The sequence below is a fragment of the Nicotiana tabacum genome, chromosome 21 (genome assembly GCF_000715075.1).
Source record: "Nicotiana tabacum cultivar K326 chromosome 21, ASM71507v2, whole genome shotgun sequence".
In the NCBI taxonomy this organism is placed as follows: Eukaryota; Viridiplantae; Streptophyta; class Magnoliopsida; order Solanales; family Solanaceae; genus Nicotiana; species Nicotiana tabacum.
Window position 1 is genome coordinate 95,310,027 of NC_134100.1, and position 27,667 is coordinate 95,337,693.

General features: G+C 34.8%; 2 protein-coding genes across 2 annotated transcripts; one reads left to right on the forward strand and one right to left on the reverse strand.

The window, feature by feature from the left end:
• Positions 1-11,460: 11,460 nt before the first annotated feature.
• Positions 11,461-17,572, forward strand: LOC107791719 (zinc finger CCCH domain-containing protein 34-like). The gene is made up of 3 exons (XM_016613839.2): positions 11,461-11,657; positions 12,783-12,893; positions 15,963-17,572. The coding sequence occupies exons 1-3, from the start codon at positions 11,586-11,588 to the stop codon at positions 17,385-17,387; spliced, it is 1,608 nt and encodes a 535-aa protein (XP_016469325.1). The 5' UTR covers positions 11,461-11,585; the 3' UTR covers positions 17,388-17,572.
• A 6,965-nt stretch (positions 17,573-24,537) lies between these two features.
• LOC107791718 (uncharacterized) lies at positions 24,538-27,123 on the reverse strand. The gene is made up of 2 exons (XM_016613838.2): positions 26,544-27,123; positions 24,538-24,827 (listed from the first exon to the last, which is right to left on the reverse strand). Exons 1-2 carry the CDS (start codon positions 27,045-27,047, stop codon positions 24,669-24,671), a joined length of 663 nt encoding a protein of 220 aa, XP_016469324.1. The 5' UTR covers positions 27,048-27,123; the 3' UTR covers positions 24,538-24,668.
• Positions 27,124-27,667: the final 544 nt, after the last annotated feature.

The window sequence follows — 27,667 nt, forward strand, 5'->3', positions numbered from 1 at the left end:
TTACTGGGCTTGTATTGGGGTTCTGGGAGTTGGAGTAGGTCTGTCGTGTTATTTGTGACTTGTGTGTAAAATTTGAGGTCAATCGGACGTGATTTGAAAGGTTTCGGCATATAATGTAGAAGTTAGAAGTTTAAAAGTTCTTTAGGCTTGAATCGACGCGCGATTCGGGGTTTTAGCATGGTTTGATGTGATTTGAAGGATAGACTAAGTTCATATCGTGTTTTAGGACGTGTTTGTATATTTGGTCGAGGTCCCGGGGGCCTCGGGTGGAGTTCGGATAGTTAATGGATCAAATTTGGAAGTTGAGAGGCTGCTGAAGCTCACCAGTTCTGGTGCAATCGTACGTGCAAAGTGGTGGTCATAGGTGCGAGCAGGGAAGTGCAGATGCGTCCTGGAGGTGAGTGTGCAGTGGTCGCATATGCGAGGGTATTTTTGCACCTACGTGGCCACAGATGCAGCGACTGGAGCGCAGAAGCAGAAATGGATTGGGGGATGTGGAGCGCGGATACATAAGGATTTCCGCAGGTGCAGACTCGCACCTGGGTGTGTGTGGTTGCAGAAGCGGAAGCATTGGAGCCTTGGGCTAACCGCAGAAGCAGAAGATTTCTCGCACCTGCGAGGCCGTAGGTGCAAAAGTGCTGGGCAGAGTATTAAGTTTGAGGGTTTTGTGATTTCCTTAATTTTGGACATTTCAAGCTCGGGATTAGGCATTTTTTGAGAGGAATTTCGAAGGGGTTCTTGAGGTAAGTCACTTGTGGTTAAATTTACTCAATAATTATGTTTCCCCGTTGATATTCCCAGGTAGATTGTGTGGTTTTAAGGTATAATTTTAGAGTTTGAGGCTAGGGATTTGGAGCGTTTAAATTGGGGGTTTGGGTGTCAATTTGGTATTGGATTTTGGTAATTTTGGTATGGTTGGACCGTGATTGAATGGGCTTCCGGATTTTGTGACTTTTATCGAATTTCGAGACGTGGGCCCGGGGGGCTAACTTTTGAGTTGACTTTTTGACTTTTGATTAAGAACTTAGTATTTTCTTATGGAATTGATTCCTTCGGCTCGTGTTGATTGTATCAAATTGTTTGTGGATAGATTCGATACATTCAGAGTCTATTTCGTGAGGCAAGGACTTGTTGGAGTAGAGTTTAGCACAATTTGAGGTAAGTAACACTTCTAAGCTTGGTTCTGAGGGTATGAAACCACGAATTTCATGCTATGTGATTTATGTTGAGGTGACGCGCATGCTAGGTGACAGGTGTGTGGGTGTGCACTATAGAAATTGTGATCTAGTTGATTCCTTGGAACTGCGTAGCTATTTTATCCGAACATTTTTGTTGTACTCTATGTGTTAGAGCACTTGAACTGTGATTCATATTAGAAATCATGTTTAGGCTATATGCTAGTACTATTGCGACCCACATTGGTTGTTCGTTGCTGTTGATTTATTTGTTTAATTGCAGTTATGTACTCAGTCGCATTCATCATTACATATCATATCTCAATATCTTTTATTGTATATTGTCACATCTCGTATCATTGATTAGGGTTGCTTAGCATGAGTGTTGTGAGCCCGAGAGACTGGAGAGATTGATGACTGAGTGAGGCCGAGTGTATATATATATATATATATATATATATATATATATATATATATATATATATATATATATATATATATATATGTGTGTGTGTGTGTGTGTGTGTGTGTGTGTGTGTGGGCCTAAGTGCCGAGCTGTGATCTATATGTATATATGGATCGGGTTGCACGCCACAACGAGCCTTAGGGTTGTATATATGGATCGAGTTACATGCCGACTCTCTCTCTCTCTCTCTATATATATATATATATATATATATATATATATATATATATATATATATATATATATATATATATATAAAGAGAGAGAGAGAGAGAGAGAGAGAGAGAGAGAGAGAGAGAGAGCAACAAGCCTTATGTCTATATGTGGATTGGGTTGCACGCCGCATCAGGTATCGTACAGTGCTAAGTGACTGAGCGTGGCGAGCGAGAATTGAGACGGGCAGATTGAGTGCTCTAAGAGTGTGAGTATTTGGGATTACACTGTGTTGCATCACATACGGTATTCACCTTGGCATGTAGATATAGAGATGTCATATTCTTCTTATCAGTCACACTTGGCCTATTTTACCTGTGCTGAACTTAACTGTTGAATCTAGAAGCATGTCTACTTTTCTGCATTTCTAAATTTTGTATTTTTACTGTATTGTGTGAGCTCATCACTGCTTTCAGACCGCAGGTTAGAATTGTTACTTATTTAGTTGGTTGTACTCACGCTATACCTTGCACTTCGTGTGCAGATCCAGGTATTTTCGGGCACGACGGTTGCTGATTCCTGACAGTTCATCAGTTCGGAGATCATCGAGGTAGCTGCCTTGGTGTCCGCAGACCTTGACTCTCCTCCTTTATCTTTTAGTCTTGTTTATATTGTTCTACTTTCCTAGATAGTGTTCTATTGGTTAGACCGTATTGTTATGTAGATGCTCATGTACTTCATAACACCCGGATCTTTTGGGAGAATTTTGTACTGAGTTACAATGTTTATACCCATCTTTTATGAGATTCTTACTTATTTAAATTTATTTCAGTTCCAAATTGGAATTTAAAAATGTGGTATGCGTGATATGTCGACTTGCCTAGTACCATGACAGGCGCCATCGCGACATGTTGAGTTTTGGGTCGTGACACTACTGCACTAGCATAACCTTCGCTGGGCAATATCTGGTGTTGAGCCGTTCGTGGTGGAGGTGGGGTGGAACGGGAACGTTATCATGTGATACCCGGCCTCTCTGATTGGCTTGTGGCTTTTGAGGTACCTCATCTACTTGTTCCTCCTCGGTGTCTAAGTCCCCCAAAGGAAAGTTTTTGAGCTCATTGTTCGTCATATATGTACCTATGATTTCTCAACCAAATTAGTACCACAGAAGGGAAAGAAGATATTCCAAAAACACATTCAAATATATAGATAACATCATTTTAACTCCCCGACAATGGCGCCAAAAATTGATCCACTCCCAGTCCACACTCAACAATGAGTGAAAGAGGTCATTGGAAGAATAGTGCCCAACTATGAGTCGGGGTCAATTTCCTCAGGGAGCTAACAATGGGTGTTAGAGTGTACACTTGATGCGTGAAGATGAAACAGCTTAAACACACTTCCAATCAAGTTGGTTTTGCAAATTACTTCTATGAATTACACTATCAATGATCAACTAGAGAAATGAAACTAGAAGTTGACTAATTATTTTTGATTGTTTTCAAAAAGTAAAAATCCTAGGGATGTAACCTTCGCCTAGGTATTCGCCTAATGGGTTAATTACGTTAACACTTGTTTTATTGATTAGGGTGTAATATAGCTCTCAACTCTAAGTTATCCACTAAATACCTCTTGGTCATAGAGTGATTATGCCCAATCTGGCTTTATCAAGCCCTAATGGGTATCAAGCTAAATAGTTGAAATGAGCTCAAGGCGGGTTTTTCCAATCTCTGGTTCAAACCCTTTAATTAGGCTAACCAAATCCTTAACTAGTCCAATTTCTTGTTAACCAAGTTTTCCTAGACTAGGTCCCTCTTTTCAAGTAAAGACCAAGTCAAAAAGTGATGAATCAATATTTGCAATCATTAATTCTAAAATTAAAGCATGAACAAAGCTAAATAATAAATACCCAATTATAAACAAGCATTAAATTAAATATCCATAAGGTTTACACATTAGGGTTGGGTCACAACATAGTAAGTATCTAGCTACTCATAGTAGAAAATGAAGAAAACAAAGAACAAACATTAATTAAAGCCATAATATAGAATTAAAATGTTAAACTATGATATTGTTGTCCCAAAATTATCACAAATTACTCAAAATGGTAAACTACAACAGCTACAGCTAAGAAACTTCAAAATTTGACCTAAAAAGGTGATTCTCGTCTATTTATAGTGGCCAAACTTTTGCTGACAAAAATGCCTTTCGAGAGGTTCTACGGTTTCGCACATTGCTTGAGTCTGCGGGTAGATAGATTCTGCAGCCGCACAATTTGATCTGCACTTTCACTTCAGCTTCTGCGGCCGCACAATTCATGTATGCTTCGTACTTCAGACAAGGCTTCAGTCTTGGTCATTTTGCACACTCTTTGAACTTTTTGAATTCTTGTCAGTGCGACCATGTTCTACGGCCGCACTTCTCTTCATTCCATATATGAGCTTCAATAATAGATCTGCGATCGCAAGGAGAATTTTGCGGTCCGCACTTTCTTTTGCGGCAGCAGAAATACTTTTGCGTACCACAATTTTGGTATGTTGCTCCCCTTCTTGCCTTGTGAGACGCAACACTCCTTTTTGAGTTGGATTTCTTCATTTGAACCCAAATCTCCAATATTCCTGCAATTTGCATACTTTCATTAGTTTTGAAAACATAAATCAACACTTTCGGACTAAAATAAAAGTAAAAAGGTACTAATAAGTGGTCAAAATCCACACTTATCAAGCTTAAGATGAAGTTCAGTTCACCCATCATGCTCATTTCAAACTCATTCTCCATCATCTCAAAAAATTCCTTGCACATTGCTTCATTAGTAGCCCCAAATATAATGTCATCCACATACACTTGCACAATCAAAACATTCCTGCCTTTGCTCCTAAAAAACAGAGTGTTGTCCACCTGTTCTCTTACAAAGTTGTTGGTTAAGAGGAATTTTGAGAGTCTTTCATAGCAAGATCTTGGAGCCTATTTCAGTCCATACAAGGCTTTATCTAACTTGAACATATAGTGAGGAAATTCTTCACTTTCAAACCCAGGATGTTACTTTACAAACACTTCCTCTTTTAGATAACTATTCAAGAATGCACTATTTACATCCATCTGATACAAGGTGAACTCCATGTGTGAAATAAAGTCTATTAGCATTCTTATAGCTTTCATTATATCTACAAGTGCAAACGTCTCATCATAGTCAATACCTTCCTCTTGATTATATCCCTCAACCACCAGTTTGGCCTTGTTCCTTGTGACATTTCCTTGTTCATCCAGCTTGTTTTCTAAACACCCATCTGGTACCTATGACAGTTCTGTTCTTGGGTCTTTGTACCAAGTACCAAACCTTTCTTCTTTCAAATTGATTTAGCTCCTCTTGAGCTTCCTTGATGGTCTTAGGTTCAACTTGTGAGAGAAATGTTGTGAGTGCACATAGATTTCTCAAAGATGACCTAGTTTGCACTCTTGCATTTGGATCAAAGATGATGTTCTCAAGAGGATGTGAACTTTGATATTTCCATAGCATGATCTATATACCCATAGAAGATTCACCCAAGGAGTGACCCAAAGGAATATGTACACTAGGTATAGCTTCATCAGCCTGGTTAGCAGTCAAACTAGTTCTCTCTTCTTCTTGTTCCTCATGATCACTGTCAATTTCCTTGTCTTCTACGGATCCATCATCAGATTGAGGTTCAGATTCCTTAGGAACTCCATCACCAGTGAGTCCTATGTCATAGTCTTCATACTGCAGACCTTTCTCAGCTAAATTGTTAGATACATAAAAAATAACATGAATATTTTTCTCTACACACATAGTTCTTTTATTAAAAACTTTATAGGCCTTATTATGTGGAGAGTAACCCAAGAAAATTCTCTCATCACTTATGTCATCAAACTTACCTAGAGCTTCTTTGCCATTATTATACATAAAACATTTGCACCCGAGTGATGTCAGGTGAGTGATGTTGGGCTTTCTTCCTCGAAGTAACTCATAGGGATTTTTCTCAAGAATAGGTCTGACCATGTATCTGTTCAGCAAGTAACAAGCAGTATTGACAGCCTCAACCCAGAAACTCTTAGGCAGTCCGCTAGCAATCAACATGGTCCTTCCCATATCTTTTAGGGATATATTCTTTCTTTCTACAACCCAATTTTATTGTAGAGTTCTAGGTACAGAGAAATTATGATCAATACCATGTGAGTTACAGAACTCAAGGAATTTGGAATTTTTAAACTTAGTTCCATGGTCTGTTCTTATACTTAATACATTGCAACCCAGTTTATGTTGAATTATTCTGACAAATACACAAAAAACATCAATGGTTTTATCTTTAGATCCCAAAATCAGAGTCCAAGTATACCTAGAGAAGTCATCTACAATGACAAAAACATACATCTTACCTCCTCTGCTCCTCACTCTCATTGGTCCGCATAGGTCAATGTAAAGGAGTTCCAGAGGTTTGGAGGTGCTGACAACTTTTGGTAGACCAAACCTTGTTTGAAGAGAACTCAACTTTTGGTAGACCAAGGATCAAGTCCTTTGCTACCAACTTATTGAGTTGAGAAAGACTAGCATGACCCAATCTTCTATGCCATAGCAGTAGGTCATCTTCCACTACACTTAAGCATGTATGCTCACTCTGGGGTAGAGACATAATAGATATCTTGTAAATATTGTTATGTCTCGTACCTTTTACCACAACTTCATCAGTATCAAGCTTAGTGATAGTGCAGATTTTGGAATTGAATTTTACTTTATTTCCTTTGTCACACATTTGAGAGATGCTATGAAGATTATGTTTAAGGCCTACCAAATAATACACATCTTCTATAACTTGAGAGATTGACTTACCAACTTTGCCAATACGTTCTCTAGGCTTTTTTCCCATTTCCAAATAACACACTCCCCCCTTAGAAGGCTGTTAGTGAGAGGAAGTTTTATTCTCTCTAGTCATATGCCTTGAGCATCCACTGTCTAGATACCAGTCTTGATTGTTCCCTCTCACTTTAGTATGCACCAGAAATCACAAGTTAGTCTTGGAAACCCAGACAAGCTTGGGTCCCTTTTTGTTTGGAAACGGATGAATCAGATCTCTTCTTACCTAGAAGGGAAGAGGATTAGAAGCTATTTTCTTATTAACCTTAATCCATTTAGTATGCACAAAAGGCTTGGCTTTTGGCTCCTCTTCCTTCTTCACACTTTTAGCAATACCAAAGGTGTTTCTAAACTGAGCATGAATTAGGACATGACAAGTATCTCTAAAGTGTCCTACCTTTCCACAATGAGTGCACATTTTATTATAATAAATTCCTACATACTTTGGATCAAACTTGGGAACAAGTTTTCTGTCGTCAATTTCTGATTTGTTAGAGCTGCAGTTTTTATTCAGCCAATTCAAAGCATTTGAAGATCTATGCCATTTCCTTAGTCTATATAGTTCATAATTAGCCTTTTCTAGATTTTCTTACAGGGCTTTATTCCTACGTTCAGCATCACAAAGATTATCTTTAGCCCTTTTTAATTATTTTTCAAGCTTTTTCTGCTGATCACTCATTTTTCCCTTACCATGTATATCAAGAGACTTGTCACTTTTAGATTAGCTAATTTAGCTTTGTCAGATTCAAGCTCTTTGAGATCAAGTTTGACACATGAAAGATTGCTTATTAACTGGTCATTTTCATCACTCATTTTATCCATTTGACTTATCATGCTCACAATTATGGCCATCGGTTATTTTTTAGACATAGCATGGATGTTTTATTTTAAGTTAGAGATACTTACCTGGTTTGTTTCATCTTCAGTTTTTGAATTACACATGGCCATCATTCTTATCACTTCTTCTTCTGTTTGGGATTCATAAATAGCCATTAGTGCCACTTTGATGTTTTCATCTCCAAAGTCAGCTTTCAAGGTCCTCTATATATCATGGGTAGAGATGAAAGATGACACTTTGTAGATAATATTTCTAGGCAAGCTTCTGTAAAGGAGGTCCTTTGCTTTAGCATTTTTCTGGATTAGCTGATGATCGTCATCATTGTATTCCTCTCATCTCTTGTTGCACTTGTTACCTTCAACATCTATTTTGGTCAAGAGAATTGGTCCATGATTGACAATTACCCATAGGTAGGGGTGCTCAAAACCGAACTGAAAACGAAAACCGAACCGTAAAATTAGCTTATTGGTATCGGGTTATCAGGTTATCCGATTAATGGGTGGTGAATGGATTAAAATATTTTAATTAACGGCTTATCAGTTTGGGGGCGCATTATTTAATTTTCTTATCGGATAAACCGTTAACCCGTTAAGAATTTTTATATTTATATTTTTATCCCTATGTATATTAAATATCTCTTCTACTATTTGAAACCCTAAAATTTAAATTCCTAATTTCCCTCAGCAGTCATAAACATTCTCTCTCACCGCTCTCACCTCTCAGTCTCTACTCTCTACTCACCGCGCTCACCTCTCAGTCTCTACTCTCTACTCTCTGAACTTGAGGGTTGAGGAAAGGCAACAACTCAACCAAACTACCAAAAGATTCCACAGAAAGGTCTCAAGGTCTCAACGTGAGTACTACATGTCTCTAAACTTGAGGCAACAACTCAACCAAACAGTTCTTGCGAGTTGCGACACCAACAAGACAATAACTCAACGAAAAGCACATTCTCTTCTCTAAGAATCGAGTCACTTCCTCGTTTTCTCCATACGGCCATAACCAGAACAACAAGTCAAGTTGTTTGAACTTTGAAGCTGCAGAAATTGAAGAACTGTTAACTGCAAGAATTGTATTTTGGATGTCTCCTCCAATTGTTCTTGATTTTATTTTTAAATTTCCCTTTCCATAGTTCTATATTTCATTAACACCAGTGATTATAAATGTATTTGCAAATAGGAATATCAGTTAAACAAATAGTGGTACTGCAAAAACAAAAAAACATCAGACTTTTAGGCAGGTTTAGATCAAGAAAATTAATATAAATGTGTTTAATTTAAGTTGTTTAATGTCAAGTGGTATATGTACTCATACATTTATAAGTCGATAACCAATAGGTCAAACCGTTAAGCGTAAATAACCGCCCGATCTGCCCGATAAGCAGCCCTACCCATAGGTCAAAGTCAGTGGCCTGAAGGATTGTTTCCACACGTAACTTACATTCATCATAGTGGTGTCCATCAAATAGAGGATGTCTTACAATGTGCATTCCAAGATGTACTGGAGGCTCTGTCTCCATTGTATGATGTTCATCAATTACAACATAGAGACTTATATCCCATCCTCCTTTTCTTCCTCTTGATAGCTTCCACTGTCATCATATGCTTCCAAGAAGGCATGCTTCATTGCTTCAGTGAATCCATTACCTAGGATTTTTCCTTTGTTGGAACCATATTCTCTCATCTTCTCACGTTTTTCCCTTTTAGCTCATTCTTTCCTCCACCAAATTTCCTACATTGGGAAGTCCTTGACCATGTGATCTAGCATGCTACACTTGTAGCACCCATTATAATTAGCTTTGTCAATCTGCTTAGGCTTACTGTTGGTCTCACTCTTAGATACACTTTTGGAGTTCTTCATGAACCTCTTGAACTTATCAAACATTGCTAGGTCAGGATCATCATTGTCAAATTTATCTTCCTCAGATGCTTTAAGGACTAAGGCCTTATCCCTCTTTGGTTCTTCCTTGTACAGTTCTATTTTCCTCATTTCATGAGTCTTTAAGTTTCCAACCAACTCATCAAGTGATATTTTGTCCAGCTCCTTGGCTTCCTAGATCGCCATGACTTTTGATTCCCATGAAGTTAGAAGGATACTTAGAACTTTGCTGACTAACTCTTCTGAGGTAAACACCTTTCCAAGTAATTTCAGTTTATTAGTTATTATGGTAAACCTAGTCATCATCTCCTCGATGGGCTCAAACAACTTCATGGACAAGAGCTCATAGTTTCTTGTAAGTAGTTCTATCCTTGATCTCTTCACTTGGTTTGTTCCTTCATGAGAAGTTTGGAGTGCATCCCATATCTCATTTACATTAGAGCATGAAAATTTTTGTTGTACTCATCAAGACCAAGTTAACAGATAAGGATTTTCTTAGCCTTTGCATTCTTCTCTATCATTCTGAAATATGATGGCACAAATTCAGAGGGGTCCTTAGGAACTGTTTCATTTTGTGCATTTTGTTTAGCAGGAGTCAATGGACCTTACTTCACTATGGTCCATAGTTCATTGTCTTAAGCTGTCAAGAAGTCTTCCATTCTTGCTTTCCACCAACTGTAATATTTTTATTAAACATGGGTGGTCTGGTAGTTGATTGCCCTTCATTAATTTCGCATGGAGCACTCATCTTGCTTTTAAGATCTCTCTAGGTGTTAGTCGTGTGTGAGAGAGAACCTGCTCTGATACCAACTGTTAATTTGAGTGCCCATATGAATTACTAAAGAACTTGATTCTTTACCGTGTTCCTTAAACGTGAGGTAAAATAAGCAATAAAGTAAACACAATAATTTTTACGTGAAAAATCACCCGGCTCAAGAGGTGTAAAAATTATGACCTACTGCGTAGGATTTTCAACTTCAACTCCACAAGAAAAATGAGCCAAAATGTATCAATTACAAGACTATAATTCAATACTCTCCAGTACTGCTACTACGACTATTTGATTTACAAGTTACTCTAACTTGTAAAGCAAACACTCACTCCATCTCACTAATTATTTGTGACACTTTGATTACAAATCAATTTCCTAAAACACATTCACTAGACTGACTCAAGAAGAACACAACATTAGTACTAAATTAGAGTGAACAAAATGTAGTTCTTCGGTTGATGTGTAAAAGGTTAATCTTAGAAGTCCAAAATAGATAGTATTTAAACGCATGGACTTCAAGATATTTTAGGAGTCCTATGCATAATCAACTTCTCGTTTGATAGGACTCCTACTGTTTTAAGGACTCCACAAGTTTTGGGACTCTTGCCTCTTACTAATTTATTCGTATTTTCTTAAGCAACAACCCTATCACTTGTAGCAACCTTCTTCCACCAAACTTGGACCTAGGTAACTTTGAGATAAAGTTACTATCTTGCATAGACGTACAATCATCAACCAAAGGAGCTGGTTCTTAGAATAATTAAGCAACTACGTTGAGGACCTAGTTTTTCGAACATTGCATCTAAACAAACTTTGTTAATCATCAAAATCTCAATACTCAACACTAGGGAATAGAATGTGAATATCGACATTGTGAGATAGCTAGACTCTACCCGAAGATGCAATTTAAGTCAAACATTGGAACCCGATTATATTTGGATTCGTGCGGAGAAATTTCACTTTATATGGTAAAACGATCCCGTTATGGGCGGGGTCCGGGGAAGAGTCGGATCACAAAGATCTATTGTACATAACATTATCCTGCATTTCTGCAAAAGTCTATTTTTACGGCTCGAACCAGTGACCTCCTGATCACATGACTGTAACTTTATTAGTTACCTTCTTATTAAATATTAAGAATAAAATAAGAATTTTTAAATACGAAAATTGAATAGGACATTTAAAAACAATTACCGGGCAAACAATGAAGCATGCCGAAAAAGCAAGGACCATAACCCAAAAAAGAAATCATAAAATTAATATTATTAATATATATAAATATATATAAACCCCAAGCGTTAGCTTCTATAAAACTCGAAAACACCATATATATGCGGATTGAGGGCTTCATTGTATATTTTATCACGTTATATTGTACGTTATGCTTTGAAATTTGAACATTTTGTATAATCAATCAAATTGTAGGGGGAAAAATGGAGGAAGAATTGTTAAAGCGCAACACTGATTGTGTATATTTTTTAGCCTCTCCCCTCACTTGCAAGAAGGTATAATTTTCTGTATTTATCTCTTTTTTCATTTGCATTTCTTCGAATTTCGCATTTATTTGACTTCCTATTTAATTGTTCAAGAATTTGTGGAAAATGTTGGATGAACGCATTTCGTATTACAAGGCGATGTATTAATTTCCTTGCATTTCTAACACGGGTTCCAATTTATATGGTGTTTGCACTTTTTTATTTTGAAACATGCTAAAATGTTTGATGTGATTCCACTAATAATATTGTTCTGTAGAATTTCTATAATTCTCAAGTGTTTATATTCACTTATCTTATTTTCCTTTTCAATTTTGATGTTATGTTCTCTTTATCAATTAAGTGAGTATTTTTGTATGTTATCACTGATATACTATACACCTTAAATTGATAGTAAGTCTCTTGATGAGCATTAACCCGTGACCTTATAAAAATGGTAGCTAACCTACTATGATACATTGTAAATTACTGAATTACACTATCAGTGTATGGAACTTAAATTCAAATTTATATGTTAAACTTTGTGTCTAGCAAACACTATAGTATAAAATTGAAACGGAGAATGTATGTGTATTCTGTGTGTGTATGGGTCTTTATACACTGTTTGATGTATTTTTTGTCTGGTTTAGGTTGCATTGATTTCTTGGATTTTCTTTACAATGGAATGGTTCAGTGGTGAGTTCATGCTAGGGGAATTCAGTGGGTTGAAGATTTGCGTGTTATTTAGACGTTTACAAGTAAATGGATTCGGTGATCCTACTGTGGTTACTGAAGTCATACTATCTATCTATTAGAATACTGTCCATTATTGTGGTTAAGTGGTCTTTACTCATTTTCTATTTTGTAATTTTAGTTTTTTAGTTCAAGTCTAATCAGTTATGGTTTAGAGATGATGGAATCACAACGATCACAGTAGTAGCCTTAATACAATGAACACTTATCGTTGTTGTTTAACTTATGCACCAGTGTCGGTAATCTTAGATGTTTTCTTACTTGTGCATTCTTGACTCATCGTATCAAGTATTATACCTGGTTATCTTGGTTTACTCTGTCATGAGTATTTTTGTTTTATGTGCATTCTTGACTCATTATTTCAATTATTGTATCTGAGTTTTGTGATATGGATTTTTGTTCCAGGGAATAGAATGTGAATATCGACATAGTGAGATAGCTAGGCTCAACCCTAGGGATTGTTGGTACTGGCTGGCGGAAAGCTGTCTTAACCCAACATGTGCTTTTCGGCATCCGGTAAGCACGAAGCTGCTATGCCTTGAAATTGATGTCTGTGCTGACTTTGACATATAAGTAATGCAAAAATGCGACAAAAATAAACTATGCTTTTGTTTCGGCTTGACACTTTCTCCCAACTTAAAATAGTGTATCAAGTTTAAACATATTTTGACTGTTTCTTCTTTCAAAATATAAGAATATTACTATTGCCTATCTTTTTGTTTTGATAGGGTATTAGTGTTAGCCTATCACGTAGGAGAATTACACTGTGTCTACGGTCTACCTAACCTCTAAAATGGTAGAACCGCCACCATCACCTAAAAAGTAGGCTACCATAGCTAGATGCACTGAGAATTCAGATATACTTGATAGAGTCCTGCCTGATGGTGTAAGGGAAACCATTTTGAAAGAGAATATTCAATTCTAAATATATCAATATCATTTTCTTTTAAGATTTTGTTAAAGTATATGATATCCATATCATGTTTTTTGTGAATAAAAGATATATTAAAAGGATGATCAAATCAAGTAAAAAATAAAGAGATTTTGGTGCAGTTAAACCTTTGGATAACTGCATTGGCCTTCTAGTCAGTTCAGTGATTTGGGCATTTCGAGGACTCTGCTGTTTCAAATATCCTGTTGCTCCTAAAGAATGTTGCACTGCACTCTTCTCATGAAAAGACAAAGTGAGATAGCTTCATGTCGAAGAAGCACTTTTCCTATATCAACAGTCAGGAAATATAGATCTCCCTAAAATTTACTAGCTCCTCAAGACCTGTGTCAGCCAAGAAAACAAGATACCATCAGGAGTCAAGAAACATAGATCACCATAAGAATTGCGGGCTCCTCAAGACCTGTGTCAGCCAAAACCATGGCAACCGTGACTCGGGAATTTCAACAAGCTTAGAGCTCAAGTTCCAAATTCTTTTTTCGAGAAGAGTACAATGCAACATTCCGTAGGACTAACACGATATTTGAAACCTCGATATTCTCGGAATTCCCAAATCACTGAACTGTTGAAAAAAACCAGTGCAATTATCTAAAGGTTTAAGTTTTCACGAGCATCTCTTTTATTCTTTACTTGTTCTGACTCATCCTCTTCATATATATTTTTTATTCATCAAGAGTTTCATGTTCTGGAAATCATATATTCTAACTAAACCTTAGAAAATGCGGTTGAAATATCTAGAGTTGGATATCTCTTTCAAAATGATTTGCCTTACTCCGTCAAACAACAATCTACCAAGTATTTATCTGTAAAGCTTTCTCAGCAAATTTTATTTATTACTTTACTTACATCCAACTGTGGTAGCCTACTTTTTATGCCGTGTTTTTTTCTACCATTCTAGAGCTTAGGTAGACAAAGTGTAATTGTCCTATGCATTACCTATTACTAAAAGAAAAAACTCAGGTTGGGTCACCCTGAGGTGTTGGGATAGTGGGTCCCTTCTTTCGTGTGCTGCTATTACTGCATTCACTTATGCAAGTTTACATGAGTTTGATCAGGTAATGTCAAATTTAAGTTTGATATTAGTTTGTGGGGTTTCCATATGTTGTACTATCTTGTTTGTGTAAATTCTTTAATGGGATTAGATAATTTGTTTGGCATCCTTTTTAAGTCCCCTGTCTCCCTTATTTCATGTTCCTTCTCAAGGTGTGGGGGCCCAAAAATTCCCTTTTGCAGGAGTTGTTGTTTTGAGGGAGTTGTGTAAACCCTATAAATGGAAATGAATATTTCCTTTTCTTTATTGGTTTTATGCGAGTATCTTGAAACTGACATTACTTTGAAAAAGAAAAGAAAGCATTCATCAGAAATTATGTCTGTAGCCCTTTCTGCTGAATGATTTATTTATGTGAAGTTCGCAAAACCTCATGTCATATGTAAAATATTTAAAGAAACAATTGTTATTCTTTGCTTGTATGTAAACTATGAGATTACCAGCAGAATTCTGCAAAAATCTGCGTAAGATCTAACAAAATGGATTCAAGTAATATACAAACAATAGTGTAAAATATTTAAAGAAACAATAGTTTTTCTTTAAATGTCATATGTAAACTATTTAAAGAAACAATAGTTATTCTTGCTTGTATGTAAACTATGAGATTACCAGCAGAATTCTGCAAAAACCTGCGTAAGATCTAGCAAAATGGATTCAAGTAATATACAAAAGATTGCAACATGAACAGTTCAGAAGCATAATTTTAACTCCTCCAAATTCTGTCGGTTGAAGAAACGTTGGTTCTGCGCCTTCATTCCCCTGAATCTTAATGCCTCGGTGACTGATTTACCTTCTTCTTGTTACTCTGACACAAAAGACTTCATCGTTTTCAAGCCACAGGAGAATACAGTAATCTATCTCGCTTCTAGTTAGTGGTTTATACATACGAACACTATCATATAACATTCTTTCTCCTTTTGGTTGTCACTTGGCTGTAAGATTTTGATGTTTAATTCTGATAGAAATGAATGTTAACGAATTCTGTATGCATATATAAGGCGCTAAGATGTGCTCATATTAATTCTTCTGGTGGAACAGAAAAGAGGCTTTGGGGGTATAAATGAGTTAAGTACCGGAGACTGGTTGATGAGGAGGGATAGCTTAATCGAAATTCGAAACTAATTCTCTTTCCCCACCAACTAAGAATCTTGTATAAAAAGCATCTGTATAGGGAGAAGAACTAGAAAAGAAAGAAAACTGCAGTTTTCGGGACCACCCACCTCCAACCATGAGGTTGGGGATTCTACTCATTAAGGAAGCAAAGCGGATAAAGGTTAGTGTTAGGCAGGCCGGTTTTGGAGGTGGATTTACCATACCCCAAAAAACAAAGAAAAAGTACCTGGAGGCTGGTCGTTAGATCTTCCCGAGTCTGAAGGTTTTTGCGTCTGATTTCTCATTTGGTTGGTCATTGCCTTGTACGACTTAATTGGGTTACTTAAGTACCAAGCTAACAAGAAATTTGATGCTTTAAAGCAATGTTTTTCTCTGATCTTTCATGTCCTTGTTTCTAACCTGTATAAAATTGCTTCTTGAACTTGATATTTTTAATTCTTTGATTGTGTTAATTTTTTCCTTTTCATTTCCTCAGCCATTAGAGAGCCATGCTGAGACATCATCTGAATCTGCTCCTCCACAACATAAATCTGCAGTGCCTGTTAACAAGACAAATGTTCCCTGTTACTTCTATTTCAATGGCTATTGCATTAAAGGTGAAAGATGTTCATTTCTGCATGGACCTGATGATGGTACAACCACATGGAAATCCTCGAAAATAGCGTCTGGAGTCCCTGATGGACCAACAGCTGAGAAAAAGACATCTGTAGGAAGTGAAACTGGTCCTGCATCAGTGGAGAAGCCCTCTAATTCTTCTGAAACTGGATCCAAGGCAGCAGCACATGAATATATCAAGTCACAAGTGGATCTCATCTCGATGACTAATGATGTAGGTGAGCAGAGTGCTTCTCATGAGACTTCAGGATCTCCTTCTGAAGAAGCTACTGCAGTAAGGTTAGATTCCTTAGTCCCTGCTGAAGGCTTTACCCAAGGAGGATCCGATTTGTCCCCCGACTGGAGCTCAGACGAAGAAGTGGAGGACAATGTGGAGAGAGAGGAGTGGTTGGAATCATCTCCTGGTTTTGATGTTCTTGTTGATGATAGAATAGAAGGTTGGAGTCACAAAGATGATCATAGTTACCTACTGCAGCATGATAGGGAGTGTGACGAGCGGTTTGCTGGATATGATTTTGAGAACAACCTTGAGTATGATCCTGCATATCCAGACATGAGAATTGTGTCCGACGAAGAACTAGATGATTCTTATTATAGTAAAGTTGAGAGTCATGAAGTAAATGAATATGCAAGAGAAATTGTTATCCCTGCTCATGGAAGACAGAGTATACCACATAAAAGAAAGTTTCCTAGAGAACCGGGTTTTTGTGCCAGAGGCAATGTGGACCTCCGGGACCTTCTGAAGAAGCGTCGAGTCATTGAAAGTGATCCTCCAAATTACTTGTCTAGAAGGTTAGACCTGTCTAGGTTTAATGCTCGTGAGCAATGCAGGGATAGGCATCGGCCACAGGGTTCTCGGTGGATGCCTCAGAGTCTGGCTTCAAAATTGGAAAGCAACTCTTCTTTCTCCTCCGGTTTTGTGGATGCCACTCGTCTGGAGGGTGCCAATCAACTGAAGAAGTTGAGACAATCCCACAGAAGCAGTTACAGGCAGCAGCATTTCAAGGACAGGAGACGGGGCAGGTCACAGCCTTTTGCAAATGAAACCCCTAGGAGGATGGCTTCTAGGCAGAGATCGACTGAAGTTCCTAAGATCTTTGGTGGACCAAAGACACTAGCTCAAATTAGAGAAGAAAAGATTAAAGGAAGAGAAGATGGAAATTCTTTTGAGAGAACTGTGCCATCTGGAGGAAGTGAAAGAGAAGATTTTTCAGGTCCAAAACCTCTGAGTGAAATTCTCAAAGACAAAAGGAGGCTGAGTTCAGTAGTGAACTTCAGCAATTAGTAGAATTACTAAGGGCTTGATGAAACATATCTGAAAGGATTTCTGTAGTATAATGATGTAAACTTAGTTCTGAAAAGGTTTTACTGTAGCTTGGTGCAAAGTTTTGTTTTGAGAGTGTTAAATGGAAGTGAAAATGGTAAATGTTTTTGTAGAGGTGCTTGAAACTTCACAAGATTTTGAATCAACCAAGTCCATGCATGTGTCATGAGTATTTGGTAGAAGAAATTGTGCAATGGAGTAGCATAGGTAGATGGAATATAGCCTTTTACCATGATAGTCCCTCAGTCTCAAATTTCAAATTATCTGTCGTGTTTCTCTTTTACGCGTCTCTTAAGAAAATATTAAATAGGAGAGGTTTTTGACCGTTTACCCTTATTTATGTCTTAAGATATAATCTATCTTCCTTTAATATTTACTTATAATTGAGTTATTTGTAGTTTTCAAGAACAATTAATATTAAAGATAAAATAGAAAAAAATAATTAATTTAGTTTTGAACTTCTAAGATGACAATCAATTTGAGACAACTATTTTTAAAAATCACGACAGATAATTCGAGACGGAGGGAGGGAGTAATGTTACTAGAAGCCTTAGTTTGAAGCCTTGGAAATGGAGTTTCCTTTGGCTGAGAGTGTGTTTTGCCCCCACTGTATGACTTAAATTAGAAGTTTCGGATTTGAGCATTGGAAATGTGTTTTACCCCATAAGAGTGTTTTACCTCATTGTAAGACTTAAATTAGAAGTTTCGGATTTGAGCCTTGGGAATGCGTTTTAACCCCATTGTAAGATTTTTCTGTACGAATCCGGATTAGTCGGATCCAAGATGGGTACTAAAAATCGGGTAGGAAATTAAAAAAAAGATTAATTCATTTTTTTACTTTAATTATTAATTCATTGGAAAATCTTATGTTTTTCAAGTAATTACTCGACATATTAATACGTTATCACTCCATACTAAACCTCATTAACTTCTAACTCGTTACCCAAACATAGATAAAACAACTAGCACGAGGAAAAATGAACGTAATTTTAGAGACTTCCCCAAATAATCAAATCAATCACATCGAAATAATCTGGAAGATTTAAAATAAAAAATCACTGTATTTGCTAGTGACATTTTCTTACTCATATTTTTTTTTTCAAACTAGTGACATTTTCTTACTCATATTGTTTTTCATGAAATTTTGAAAACAAATTTTCTATTCAAAGATGGCTGCTACTTTTATACTATAATTTTGACTGTCGTCCATGTTTGTGCTTCCTTACTACCTTCATATCTAACCTATTTGTCGGATTGAAATTACAAGTCTTATATCATATTATCTCGGGTTCGAGTCTTGGGTATAGATTCGTTTTTGTTAGGGAGCGAATTATAATCCTCAAATGCGAGACCTTCCAGTGCGATCCCGAATTTAATCAGATCACAATGCCTATATCGGACACCAGGCGAGAAAAAAAATTCAAATTATTAATTACCAAATCCTATATACAGTCAATCAATATCACTTGAACCCTACCATTTATGATCGTAGGCAATAGTTCTCGAGTAAGGACGGAAGAAAGAATTTAGTGGGCGTCTAGACTTAAGAATTGTAAAATTCTGGAAAAAAATTGAATTTTTTTTGAAGTGAAAGTGGTATTTAAAAATTAGAGTTATATTTGGACATGAATATAATTTGTGGTTGTTTTTGAATTTTTGTTAGTGATTTGAGTGAATTTTGAAAAATAGTTTTTTGTAGTTTTTCAAAATTTTCAAAAATTCCAAAATTCATATTTTCAAGTGAAAATTAAAAATTTTATGGCCAAACACTAATTTCGAAAAATATTGAAAAACAAATTGCATAGCCAAACGGGCTAGTCTTGTTAAATCTTCAAAAATAGTTTCATTAATTTCAAAGGGCAAACAAGTAATTTCAAACACTAGTTTATGATCACATCATTGTCCAACTAATCAATCTTTTCATATCTTATAATTTCTTATAGTATATCAAGATTGAACAAATCCTTTTGACTCAAATTCACCTTGATATCTTCAAATCAAGAATTCCCCTTATTAGATCAAGAAGAAGAACAAGAATAAAGTTTCATGGCTTCAACTACAGGAGAAATATTGCCAAGGTCAGAAATATCATTTAGAAGACAAGGTTCATCAGGTTTAATATGGGATGATAAATTATTATCTGGGGAACTCAACAAAATTTCAACTCATGATCATAGTCAAGAACAACACAAGAAAGAACAAAAATCTCCATCATCGTCAGAACAAAAACCTCGTATTAGTTATCGCTCTAAAGATAACTACATGGAACCGTCCATTGATCCTCCATCTCCTAAGGTATCTAGTTGTGGTATTTGTGGCATATTTGGTAAGCCTGTTAAATCTAAAAAACCACGTAAATTTGTCCAACGTAAGTCTTAGTGTGTAGTGAAATTGTCCTCTTTGCTTATCTTTCTCTGTGTTTTTTTTATGGCTTTGTACTATGTTTCTTCCTCAGACATGATGTGGAATCATCTATTTTTTTTTTGTTTGTAAGATGAGACTTTTGTTACCCTTTTGTATGTATTGTTTTTCAGTATTTACAGTGTTAGATTGATTCTTGAGCCGAGTTTTTATCAGAAACAGTCTTTCTATCTTTGCCAGGTAGGGATAAGGTCTATGTAGATATTACCCTTCGTAGACCCCATTTGTAGGATTACATTTTATTGTTGTTGTTGTTGTTGTTAGATGGGAAGGGGAGTATTAGAGCAATAGTAAAGTTGTCTCTGTATGACTTATAGGTCACGGGTGTGAGTTGAGGAAATAACCACTAATGATTGCATTAAGATAGATTGTCTATATCACACCCTCTTGAGATGCGGCCGTTCCCCGAACCCTGCATAAACGCAAAATACCTTGTGCGCCGAGCTGCCATTTGTTACGGCGTTAGATGGGTAAAAGGAAAATAGAAGATGTATCTTTTCTTCTTTTGTTACTCTTAGGTATAGGTTTTTGCTCATAAGAGCATTTCTCTTTTAACTATAGAACCACAAAACAATTATATACAACTATGTTCACACTACTATATATTAATTAATCACGATTAGTGATAAAATATAGGCAAAACCCAAATAAAGGCACATTCAACTTGACTTTATTTTTTATTTTGGTACTCTATCTCAACCTTGTTTTATTTTGGCCCTCAAATTCTATTTCTTATGTTTTATTTTAACACAAAAGCTGAAACCAGTGCAAAAAATTATAGCGCGTGTGTATACACAAATCTGAGGTGTAATAAATATCCAATTAAATATTGCCACCTGATTTTTTCATCCTTTATTTTATATAAGCTTGAAGTTTGAAGTGAATCCATGTCTCAAAGAAAATTATTTTTTCATAATGGAATGGATATTTGTTCTTGTGGATTTCAAGTTGAACTGAAAATATCATGGACATCAAGAAATTCGGGTCGGGTATTTTAGTATTGACCCGTTTGACAAGGATGAACAACATTTAATTGGATATTTATTACACCTCACATTTGTGTATACACATGCGCTATATTTTTTGGCACTGATTTCAGCTTTTGTGTTAAATGAAAAACATAAGAAATAGAGTGGGAGGGCCAAAATGGAACAAGGTTGAGATAAAGTGCCAAAATAAAAAAATAAGACCAAGTTAAATTGGCTGTATATGTATTTGACCTAAAATATATGACAAGTTACAACTATATTATTAACCATGGTTAAGTTAAAAGTGGGAACATATGTTATGCATTCATAGGTTTAATTAGTTTTAAATTAATATTGGATGTGGGTAAGTTTTAATTTTAAATATATTTTCTGTATTGCTATACTTTCTAATTTTCGTGTATGAAGATGTTTTTTCAAATGTACAGAGAAGAAGTTCAAATTTTCAAAATAGAAATATTTTTCTACTCTAGTCCCTAGATGATGTGAAGCCTGGGTGCAACTAGGGACGGGCATATTTCGGTCCGAACAGAAGAAACTGATCGAACCGAAAATATTTTTATTTTGGTTTCGATTATTAGGTTTTTTTGGTAGTTTAAAATTTAAATTTTCAGTTTTTCGGTTCGGTTGTCGGTTATTAATTTATTTGATTTGGTTAACCGAAAAACCGAATTATTAGCATATAGATTCTTTAAGTTATATATAGGCTAAACTCATAGTTAATAATATAGGCCCAATTTTGAAGTCCATCAAAGATCCAATCCAAATAAGTAACCCAATCGGTTATTCCTAATTTTTCATTCTTTAAGACTTTTAACTCTAAGGAAACTTACCATTTTATTCTAACTTACCGAAATTTTGAAAGAAAACCAGCAAATTCGTCAGTCCAATTATTATATAAAAAGAACCCAATATGATAATGTTCAAACCGAAAACCGATTAGAAATAAACCAAACCGAAATTAGAAAACCGAACTGAACCAAACTTATTTCAGTTTGGTTACTACTTTTACAAAATAGAAATCCAAATAACTGAACCGAATTTCTTCAAATCGAACCGAACTGACCGAACGTCCATCCCTACGTGCAACGGTATAACCTGATACCTTGAGACTAGAAGATTAAGAGTTTAAGCCGTAAAAAAAATCTCTTACAGGAATACAAGTTAAAGGTACATACAATTGTTCCAATGTATAGTCCGATCATTCACTGACCCCATAACGAAATTTTAGTGCACGAGCTATGCTTTTTAAATATTTCTAACTAACTCTCTCTCCATTGTTGCAAAGATAGCCATTCTTGAATATTTAAGACAGGTTAAAAGCTCATGAAAGTTGTTGGGTGTTTTGAATTTTGCTAACAAATTAGTTAAATACAAAGCAGGTGCTAAAAGATCTGGTCCATTTTGAAACATTACAAATATGTCAATTGGTCAATGCAAATGCCTAACTCGCACATCAACTTCCTAATTATGCATTAGTACGAGTAATATTTACTATAATTTCTTAGGCAAAGACTCATAGTGACTAAGTGACCTAAAGAAGATTCCATCTAGATAATTGAAAGTTTCCAAATTTGATCACCTAAAACAACAAGAAAATGACGTGTTATATTTTAGATGACAAAGGAAAAACTACAGGATAAAGTGGTTATTGACTATATTATAATAAAAACAAGTCATTTTCGTTATATATATATAATCCAACCAAACCAATTTCAATCCAATCTATCCACCACCTCTTTAATTTGTTGCCTGGTTGCATGTTACAGTCCACACATTATATATTAGAATTGAACCTGTAGGGGTCATTTCTATTATGGTTTACTAATCAGGGGCGAAACTAGAGTGTCGGGAGCGGGTTCGATCAAACCCAATAACTTTGATTAGAACCTTATATTTGTCTTAAAAATCTATTGAATATGTATAAATTATTAATTTAGAACTCAATAATTTAAAACAATTTGAATCTCGAACTCATAAATTTGAAATCGTGGCTCTGCCTCTGTTCCTATTTATTCTCCTTTCCTTAAACTAGTATTAGCGTACGCGCGTTGCGCTTGTTTCTCGTGTCAATGAAACTAAATTTTTTAAAATAATATAAAAATATATTCAAAAGATATATTTTTGCGTTATAGTATAAAAATTAATAAAAATTTGCAAGTTCCATAATGATAAATATTAATCATATTTAGGAGTTTGACGATCCAATCTATTCTATTCATACCTTTGTAATTACATAGGCATCCAAACTCAATTATTATTAATAATTATTATAAAATTTTAGCTTATTAATAGTTCTTATAAATTTTTAGCTTGATAGTTTTTTTAGATTGCCTATGATTTTTTTCTAAATAACTTCTTTTACTCTCTCTAATTAGATATATACATCATTTTCCTATTCGTATTTCTTTGTACAAAATATTAGTCAATTTTTTTACCGTTTAAAATAGATTTCATATTTAAAAAAGATTATCATTTGATTACTTTCTAATAGACAATAAAAGTGGACAAAATCTAAGTATACTTTCAAATCTAAGTCCGTCTATTGTTCAAAGAAAAGGAAAAAAAAAACCTCCTAATTGCTTTTTAAAGTCTAATCCCATGCCTACCTCTTATCTCAAATATGAATTATCGTTATTCTTCCATATTTGATATCAAAATTTTGTTTTTCGTGCACATATTTTTAGTTGACCTTTCAAATATTAGCATAAAAATTGTGGATTCAGTCAGTTACTTTAATTTCATTAATTACTCTTTTTTTCCACAGAGTATACATCCATGAAAAAAAATAACATAAGAATTATAATTAAATTTTGTATATAGTTCAAATAAGGAAAATAATTATGTAAGGTGGAATTTTAGTTGACTTTAAACTCTTAACTTTTAGGAATTTCTACCTAGTTCAAATAGGAAAAAAAATTAATAACCAAAATTTTAGGTATTTTTAAAGTACTAAATATTAGGATAGTAATTAAATGACTATTTTGTCTAGTGCAAAATCTATTTTTAAAGGGTAAAAAATGCGAACGACATTTAGCTAAGATCCTTCGTGCTTTTAATATAGTATAAATAAATAGCGAGGAAAAATATCAAGACTATAGCCAAGTGACAACTTCGAAAATGAGGGATGTTTAAAATCAAGCCATTAGTGGTTTGTACTTTAGCCAAACTTAATTTTCCCGTAATTAAGTGCAACTGCTGACAAGACCCCTCAAATAATATATGCTTACCTACTATATGGCCCTCTAGGTCAATTTCACATAATTCAGCTCATTATTGAACTTTTATGGACTAGTATAAGTACAAAAAGTATTTTACATAAAATTAGATCCTTATTCTTTATTTTGTGCTAAAAGGTCTGGACTCAAAAAATGAGCCGCTTCACGTACTTCATCATTTTCTGGGTAGTTATAGTCTTTTTCGGGTTCAAGGTATGGGTTCTTTCCTCCTAGTGATGTGCAGGACAAATATCGTTCTAAGTTATCCAAGTTGTCAAGAAATAGCTCCTTTGCACGAGTAAAAAACTGATGTATTTATACGGGTCGGACGGGTTATTCACATTTCATTTGATGATCAAAGGCGAATTAAAAACTAAGCAGTGAGAATTTTAAACATTCCTCGGAGGAAAAATAGAGATGTAATGTGAAACTTGTCTTAAATCGCTACAATCATATATCCTAATAAGACAATTGCACATTCTCATATGAATTTAAGACATATACACACTTCATCTCAATGAATTTCATTTACAAACCCTAAATAAAAAATAAGGAACTCTCTACAAACGTGATATAAATCACAAAAGTAAAAGTATTACTACCAATAAATAAATAAATTATGATTCAATGGTCTTTTGCACTTTTGTCTTAAAGACTAATATATAAAGCTTTTCCATTGAGAAATAGAGGAAGCCACCTGTGGAGTGAGTCACATATGACCCAAAACTTGAGCCCACTATACAATGCCAGGCCGGCCCATATATTTTATCAAATTCCTGTTGAAATTTGTAAACAAGAATCTTATCAAAATATGGATTTAACTTAGAAGAATTAAATTAAATAGCGATCACTAAACTGTTTAAACTAAAGATAGACGGAGGATATATAATATAAGTATAATCTATATATAATAGATGCATAATTGTGTATAATCAGTGCATAGTTTATGTGTACCAGCGAGAAAAAATAAAGAATGAATCTGACCGGCTATTTGTGTAAAGACTTAACCTAAATAGTTGTGCATCCGATCGCTTAAATTTAAAATAGCTGGCATATATATATATATATAATATGTATAATTTATATATAATATATGTATAACCGTATATAATCAGAGTATAATTGATGTATACCGGTTAGAAAAAATAAATAGTCACCGGCTATTTGTATAAAGATCTCTTTAACTTATATCCATTGATAATGTTAAGAATTTTTATATTATCAATATAGTTTATCCTGTTGTAGCAAACTATCTACCTTATTTTTTAAGTTACTGATCTCATTTATTGTGAATGATTACTTGTATTTATCTTTTAAGTAGTGTGATAGTGTGTATACATTTTTTTATACTATCAATGAATAAAAGTTAAACCAGTAGAATATTACTTCCACAGCTAGTTTATAATAAATATAATTATTTCTTGAAGTAGCCATCTTTAATTTTGCTTTTGTTGTTCACATGGGATGACTAAGAAGAGAATAGTGATTGACAATTAGCACATGATTAGAGATACAGTTTGCTATTATTAAATATTAACTTGTGATTCTACACTAATTAATGGGCTGCCCCTAATTGTTTTTGTTTAATATATGGTCTAGCCCTCAATCAGTTGTCTCAGATCTGATTGACAGGTTTGCATGTTTTTATTTGTCAAACAGTTACCATAAAAATGAGTAGATGACTTTTATTTTATGTAAATGTAGTGTGAATGTTTTTTTAACAGTGTAGAAATACATTAAACTCTCAAAATAAATGAAAGGGAGGAAGAATGAGAAACTTCTTTTCCGTTAAAAGTAGTTGGGGTTGTTTTCCCCCCCAAAAAATAAAAAAAATCCACAAAGTAGCCTAAACTAAATCAACAGTAGAAACAAGATAGAGATAACAGAAAATTATTTCAGACCCCTTTTTTTATTTATTAAAACAACCATATCTAGGTACTTTAGTTTTGAGTTGCATAATTCATATTTCATACTTCAACTCACTCACCCCAAACAACAGTTCCATGTTTAGGCTAGCATAGATATACACTAACAACGTCAAATAATTTTATACATTCAGTATATTTTAACCGATTATTGCATGTTACTTACTACGCATTCTAAGTCACTACATTACGATAAATAGTTACGTATTATTGTAGGTTATCTTAACCTGATAGAAAACAGTACACTAGTCATGCCCAAAAGTTACACTCTCTCAAATTGCATAAATTTATGAATAGGGACTTGTGTAAAACTCACAAAGAAAATCCACTTCACAATTGTTTTCTACTAAGATTGGGGTCAGAATTGGAAGAAAATTATATCACCACCACCAACAACAAAAAAACATAATGTAATCTTACAAGTGGAGTCTGAAAAAATACTGTGTACGCAGATTTTACCTCTACCTTGTGAAGGTAGATGGATGTTTCCAATATATCCTCGGCAATTGGAAGAAAATTAGCCAAGAAAAAAAAATAAATTCAAAGGTAAAAGGATGGGACACATACCTTTTTCATGTTATAGGCCATATGTTTAGAGCTGAATTTTTCCAAGCTATCATAAGTAGTTCTTGCACATTTAATAGCATGCACTAGCATAAATCCTGGCATATCTGTAACCAAAACTTTAACTTGAAGAATTGCAGCCATTGATGCTACATTCAATTCCACACGTGTCACTGATTTCCTATTTGTTTCAATGTAAGAAACTGATTTTCTTGATTCAACTTGCTTCACTTCTTCAACTGATGAAACTGATTTTCTTGATTCAATAGATGAAACTGATTTTCTTGTTTCTCCTTTTGTTGTAACATTCATATTATTCAACTCACCTTGATGATTTTCGCGATAAGTTTTCGATCTTCTGAGGCCCCATCCTTTTGAAATCCCTTTCTTTAACATGGATGATAAATCGGGTTCTGGTTTTGGTTTTGGTTTTGGATTTCCGGTTTCTAAGTTATATACATACATGGCTCCTTTCTTTTGCTTTTCTCCCTCTGTTCTTGTTGTCATTTTTGAAGCACACTAGATGAGTTTGTTGATTGGTATTTGGTGGAATGGTAGAAGTGTATATAAATCTTGAAAAAGGGGGTGGGGTAGGGTGGGGTGAGGTGGAGATGGAGTTTTGCTAGTTGGTTAGAATGAGAGGCAAATATAGGAATCAAGAATCAATAATTTAGAATAAGTGCGATCTTATTATATGTTGAAAATTCTATTTAGATAGTCACATAAACTAATATACGTGAATGTAAAGTAAGCGTTGTTTGGTTAATCATAAGAAAAAGAAATCTCGCAAAACAATGCATTTAAAATTTTTGTATAGATACATAATTTGAGTTACTGTTAATAGAATACGTTTTAAATCTATCTCCGATTAGAATCTTGGAGCTAGCTAGCTAAAAAAGAAACAAAAAAGTATTATGGTCAAATATGGTTTGATTAGATAGTAGGTAAAGGGTTAATCAAAAGTAGCAAACCATGTGTTATTGCCTATAATTGTGGATAATAAAATGGTGGGATTGTTTAAACAAGATTTGATATATTTTTGACACTATTATCATTAGTCTTTGGTGGCATATTTGTTTCTTTCCCCTTACCTTCCCACCGCCACTCTTAATTACAGAATACTCCCA